This window comes from Musa acuminata, chromosome BXJ3-11, assembly GCF_036884655.1.
Source record: "Musa acuminata AAA Group cultivar baxijiao chromosome BXJ3-11, Cavendish_Baxijiao_AAA, whole genome shotgun sequence".
NCBI lineage: Eukaryota > Viridiplantae > Streptophyta > Magnoliopsida > Zingiberales > Musaceae > Musa > Musa acuminata.
The window spans coordinates 13,066,568-13,073,034 of NC_088359.1; the positions used below are offsets into that span (position 1 = coordinate 13,066,568).

Genomic DNA, 6,467 nt, shown 5'->3' on the forward strand with positions numbered 1-6,467 from the left:
ATATCGTGCCCTATAATGGTACCATATATTAGCATTAGCATATGCACATGATGCATATTGATGTGGAACCAATTTAGTTACTCTCTTATTAAATAAATTTAATTAGTTTAGAGGTATTTTGAATATGTCATAAGTGGACAAATGGCAACATCTACTCAAGGAGGAGAAAAAGGAAATAAATATAAAAAAGAAAGAAATCAGATTTGATTCTGATAGAAGATTACAAATCTTGATTGAATTCCTTAATTATTCATCAAAGGAAGCTTATCAATTAAGAATATCATCAAAAGAGAAGATTATTTTTCAAATTAAGCCAGAAATATATTTTTTTATTACGTCTGGAATACTAAATCAAGAATATATTTTATTTGATCCAATTTTTTTTTTTTTCTTGTATACATCATCAGAGAATAAATTAATGAATTGAGCTTGTTTTTTAATGTTATATGTGAGTAGCGCAAGACTACAATTATTTTTTTGATAGAATGATTTCAACTTTTACGTGCAAGACATGCAGAGGTGTGAGGCATTCATCTTGGGAGTTTTTTCTATAAGATGAAGCGAATCTAATAGTTTTGTTTTTTACTATTATCTTATCATTATTATCATTCTCTTCCTCTCTTTCTAACCCTAGGGGAAAAAAGAAATTCTGCCCTACATATAGACCCTTGTTTGTTTTGATGTATCCAAATTAGTCTCAAGAAGTGCGTGACAAGTGCTACATTAGTATGAGCAACAACAACTTTTGACGAGCAATGGCACTGTAGAAAGCATTTGATGGATTTTTTATTTTTCCCCTACTCTCCCCCTTTCTCTTATAATCCTCTCCTTTTCTTCTTACTTTCTTCTTCTTCTTTTATTCCTCTTGACCATTATAAACATTGGACACCACCATCCTAATAAAAGAAATTAGATATAACAAAATCGACTACTAGAATGATGATATCAAATAACCATTCATACACTCATTTTTCTAGATAACTCAATTTAGATGGCATATATGGTGATATCAAATCCATGCTAATTTTACAAACCATTTCCAAGAATATAAAAAGAAAATGTCCCAAAAATGGTAAGATCTTCTTGTTTTCTTGTCACCTTCTCTCTCTGTAAATATCAAAACACTAACAAGCAAATAAAATAATGTCTCCATAATGTATATATGCATTTGATAAGTTGTGTTTCGTTTGAGATCAAAATTAGTTGGTTAAGATATCTTAATAAAACTAATTTCATTTTTTGTTTTAACTATATCAGTCAGTGCAGATTAATATTTATTGGTCCGGCCATTGATCGGCTTGTGTGATGGACAACCTTTCCAAGTCCAACTCGAAATCAAACTTTCCGCACAGTAAGTATCAAAATTGTATTAAGCAACAAACCTACCACCCAATATTGCTATTGAGTCCCCATTTTTTTTCTATTTACAAATGTTCAATGGTGTTAACGAAACAAAAATATAGATTATGTTTTACTTATAAGCTTAAACTTTTAGATTATGTTTTATTTATTAGCTTAAGGAAATAAAAATATAAATGTTCGATGGTGTTAAGGAAATAAAAATATGGCATTGCTCAAAAATTTTAAACGGTATTAGAACAAAAGATTTTGTCTTCAAATCTTCTCTAGGTCACACATTAAAATATATATAATCCCTAAGTAACATGTTTCACTTGTTAGGCTTTGGTCAATTTGCCGACTTATGCTTTTAGATACAATGATATTGGTCAAATATTTAAAGATTAGTCGTCACTAGTTGTTCTCTTTTCTACTTGCCTCTCTCCTCCTTTGCCTTCTCTTCTTCTCAACCTTCTCTTCCTATTTTTCTCCTCCTCCACTACCACCTTCTTCTCCACCTTTTCCTTGTCTTTTTTCTTCTTCTTCGCCTGCTCTCTTTCTACTCTCCACCCTCCACTTCATTTGCTTCACCACCACCTTCTCATCTTCTTCTTCTCATCCGCATTGCCACCCTTTGTCCATGTTGCCACCTCCTCCTTGACACATATTGCTCTCTCTCTATGCTTATAGCGGTTCAGGTGATACCAATCAAAACCGACACATACCAACATAATTATGATATCATATTGATCAATATAGAATTGATCAGTGTTTTCAAAAGTGCTAGGTGCCAAAACGCCTGAGGTGCTAGGCGCCCACCTGAGTGAAGCAAGACACTCCCATATATTAAAATTTAAAAAATATATATTATGATTAATAAATATGATCATAAAATTAAAAATGACACAATCATATAAAGTAAAGTTACATTGCAGGAAATAAGAGCAGATATCTGAGATGTTCCTACCTAACAGTATATGTTCTGTTATGTTCTAACTTCTAACTCCTAATAAGGTACCCCCCTCAAGTTAATGTTGGAAATTTAACAAAGTGTAGGAAATACAAATAGGAAGTAGATCATTAATAGTGCAGGAAAGAGATCATTTAACAAAGCTTCTGTTACCTATACACTGAGAAAGAGGAGGAGATGGAGTAGTAACCAATGGAGGAAGGTGGTGGTTAGGGCAGAGGATATTGGCAACCAACAGAAAACATATTTGGTCGATCATATAAGTACACACGACGAAGAAACAAAGTTGCAGATGGTGGCGTAAGGGGAGGAGGCTCGTGGTCTAGCAGCGTAGGGCAAAGGGGGCTTGTGGTCTGACGATGTACACTTGCGATTAAGCAGCATAGGACGATGAGGCTCATAGCATCCGACAGCATAGGAAGAAGGCGGCTCACGATAGGGTTTCTAGTCCTTACAATGGATCAAGCACGTAGAGGGGAAGGAGGGTAAGTGTTGTGTCTAGTCAGTTCGGTTGAGCCACCTATGTGAAATTAACCTAATTTGGACTTGTTCGGGTGCTCACTTGATTCGAGCAACGCCTGGGCCCAGGCACACACTCGAGCGATGCCTTCTTCAAGTGCCTCACTCGACCCTGTTATGAGGCGCTCAGGCCTCACCTCGCCCGAGCACCTTTTGAAATCACTAGAATTGATTTTTCGATAGGTTATCTCATCTCTAATCGGCCATATTAAATCCTTTGATCAGGTTGATTTATTTTTTCTCAACTCTAGAAATTTGGGGGGTTACAAATGCCTTAAGTTGCCTTAACCCTAAAACAAATGCAGCCCTAATGTACAAGAAATAATTTTCAAGATTTTATGTTTCGGTGCATACTATGCTAATATTAAGTAGCATGTGTCATTCCGATGAGAAACCAAACCTAAAAATCACTTGTATTGGGCTAATTTGTTAGTACATAATATTAAAATATACACTCGTGCATTTTCTCACATATATTGACAAGAGGTGAAATTCTTAATATTATTAGGGTAAGAGTCTAGGATGATTTGTTTTTATTTTTATCTTTTATGTAATAGGAAGACCTAACAAATCCACCTACTTTTCTCTTGAATAAAATGTACTCTTATGGATATACAATCCTTTCATTTTTTATTTCTTTTTAGTGTGCCCAGCACAAGGACTAGTGCTGAGAAGCATGAAGGTGCCACCAAAACACAAGACATTGATCATACCTCCTTATTTAGGTAAACCAAACAACTTCAATTTACATGGAAACCAATATGGGAAACTCATTTCTCATCAAAAGTACATAAAACTACAAGAAAATTTGCGACACAGTACATTTGTATGCCTCACCCATGACATTTGATATTGGTAACATACTATGCCATTGATGCATCAATGTCACAGCAGTGAATCACTCATATGGTAGGAGGCTCCTCGACCAAGTACGATCATGGCAAATACGATTGTGTAAGATGTAGTGCACCTGGATTGTGGCTCTCATCATTATATTATTTTTGTGTGTTGTAGAATGTATCCGACACCAAAAATAATGACTAACTATAATTCTGGATCAGTTGGCCATAAGATCCAGGATAATCGGAATGCTGAGGATGAGGATTTGTTATATGACTCGGCATCATATAGGCTTGGTCTCATATCCTTGTACGAATCATCGGCAGAATTTCCTATTCCATTATGACCATAAACAAGTCGTGTAGATCCTCATATTTTATGATCTTAGATGGCATGAATAAAAGACTCCTCTTTGGTCCATGCATCACCCACCTGTGTCTGAGTAGCAAGAGCCCTGGCCACCATCATTAGTTGGAGCAATACTATCCATATTGCTACTCTCTCCATGAATCCCACCAAGAGCTAAGTGTGAGGGAGAAGATGTCTCATCACCGAAATGAACTTGTAGCTCGTCAATTGCATCAAGTAGAACAACCAAGTACGAGCCTAATCATTTCCCTTGTCATGATAACCAGATGCATGAATGTGTTGTGTGTTGCCATGAGCTTTAAGGGAGGACATAAGCTCAAAAGAGTCTCTATGAAGCTGTTATATAGCTCAAGAGACATTTAAAGGGGGACAAGGTGGGATAGGCTGGTCCTACCAATGGACTGCCCTGATCCGAGCAATCTACATCTCAATTCACGAGCGGACTGGTACATTCCATATTAAAAAGAGGGACAAGGTGGGATAGGCTTGTCCTGCCAGTGAACCACTTGAACGAGGTAGTCTGTGCCTTGGTTCGCTTGGTACGAACTGGTCCATGCAATATGTAGAACCTTGGCCTTGGATAATGTCTTGAGTTACAAGAATTTCTTAGTTTGAGTTTCATGGCCATGTTTATCTTCTGGCCCCTACCTCTTGTGAGACTCCCTCCTAGCTCTCATCCCATCTACACTACCACAGCTGTCATCTCCCTTGCCTTTCATTTTTTGTTTAACAACACCGTTTGTGCTTACTTCAGTTTGGTAATTGCATCAATTTGATATCATAGCAACGTGATTGTATTAGACTGACAAGACTTGACTCAGCATTCATGGATCCCTGTCACAATACCAAAGAAAAATCTAGTTTGCTGGAAGCAATCACATAACTAACTTACGTCAAGATTTTGTGACTAAACTTCAGCTACTCGTCTTTCTCTACGTGAAGGAAGTCGCAATAATGACAACATGAAATGGACCCCTCTTGCTGAATAAAATACACAATTAGCAACAGAGAATAGCTTGTAGTGGCAAATCTTCAATCTTATGAGAAATAATTCTTTCAGCATAGCAGGAAAAGAATGAAGCAAACAGGAAAAGCATTTCTGCAAGTATGCAATCAATGACCTATCAGCACTACGTTTTAGTATGCCTCAAGAGATCAGTCGAATAAATCAGAAACGTCACTCTTCCCCTATTCGCCAAAACTTTGAGAGACAACAACAGTAAACACGCACTAATTTGTCGTATTCGAGTTATCTACATCGTTTTCATTCCTGCCAGGACCCACCACCCAATTCAGAGGTTTCTGCCACAGATCAAAACCTTTCACCCCAAACCCTTTAATTGACTCGATATCGGACCACTTACCAAGCCCCCAAACCACGATAATTTCAAGATAGAAAGAACGGGCAACTACATATATATATATGTATGCATAACACATTACTCCGTACCACGTCCTCGGCGTTGCAATGGTGCTGGTAGATGTCGAAGAGAAAGATGCAGCGCTCGGCGAGGAAACGCACGTCGCCACTGCCGGCGGTGGCGAGCTCGACAGCGTCGTGGTGGAGGCGGTTGAGCTCCGTCCGGATGGCCTTCTGGAAGTAGACGAAGATCAGGATGGGGGACTTCTCCGACGAGCCATTGAATGGCGACGGCGACAGCGACGGATCGATCGAGTTCACCACCTCCTGCGGCATCAGGGCGAGCACCCCGTCCCCCGCCACCGGCGTCGCCATGGCAACCGACCTCGGTTCAGCCGACTCTCTCTGTCTCTCTCTTCTCTCTCTCTCTCTCTCGTATGAGATTTAGAACGTCTCATTCGCGTCGAGCACTACCATCGTTGATAAGGAAAGAGTGGCACGTGCGAAGTGGCCACCGAGTGGGCAGCGTAGGCATCGCACGTGTTTCCCACCGAGTGCTCCACTTTGGGTCATGATGGGGCACTATGGACATTTCAAGTCCTCAGTTTCGTTCACTTCCACCCCTCCCCGTCGCGGGAGTTCTTTTGAGACCACGATACTCAGCGAGTCCACTTACCAAAACGCCCCTGTTGTGTGAGAGGTTTCGCGGTTACGTCCTCGTCAGCTCCTGATCAACTTTGTTAAGCGACCGTGTCAAGTGAATGGGCCCGATTGTCTTCCAAGTGGACCTCAGAAACCCATGACACGAAGCATGATTATTAATCGCATAAATATCCCTCCGAAATCACTTATTTTCACATTGGTACCTCTAAATGTTAGTTTGCATGCGTAGCTCATCATAAATAGTACTAAATCATAGGCCGTGAGATCAGATCTCGACCGTCCGTCTCGAGTGGAGGATCGGAGTCCACATAATTTTTACTCTATATTAAGGTCTCCCACGTGCTTCTCGAATGAGAGAGCACTACCTATGCTAAGTTGTATCGACTTTGCGATAGGAGCTTCAGCTTA

At 39.3% G+C, this 6,467-nt stretch overlaps 1 protein-coding gene across 1 annotated transcript in view; it reads right to left on the bottom strand.

Annotated features, from left to right (window-relative positions):
• The window catches only part of LOC103974394 (zinc finger protein BRUTUS), a 29,972-nt gene extending 24,133 nt beyond the window's left edge, over positions 1-5,839 (bottom strand). Inside the window, exon 1 of the mRNA XM_009389210.3 lies at positions 5,487-5,839. Coding sequence (XP_009387485.2) covers positions 5,487-5,771 — 285 coding nt within the window. The 5' untranslated portion in view covers positions 5,772-5,839. The remainder of the gene's footprint in view (positions 1-5,486) is intronic.
• Positions 5,840-6,467: the final 628 nt, after the last annotated feature.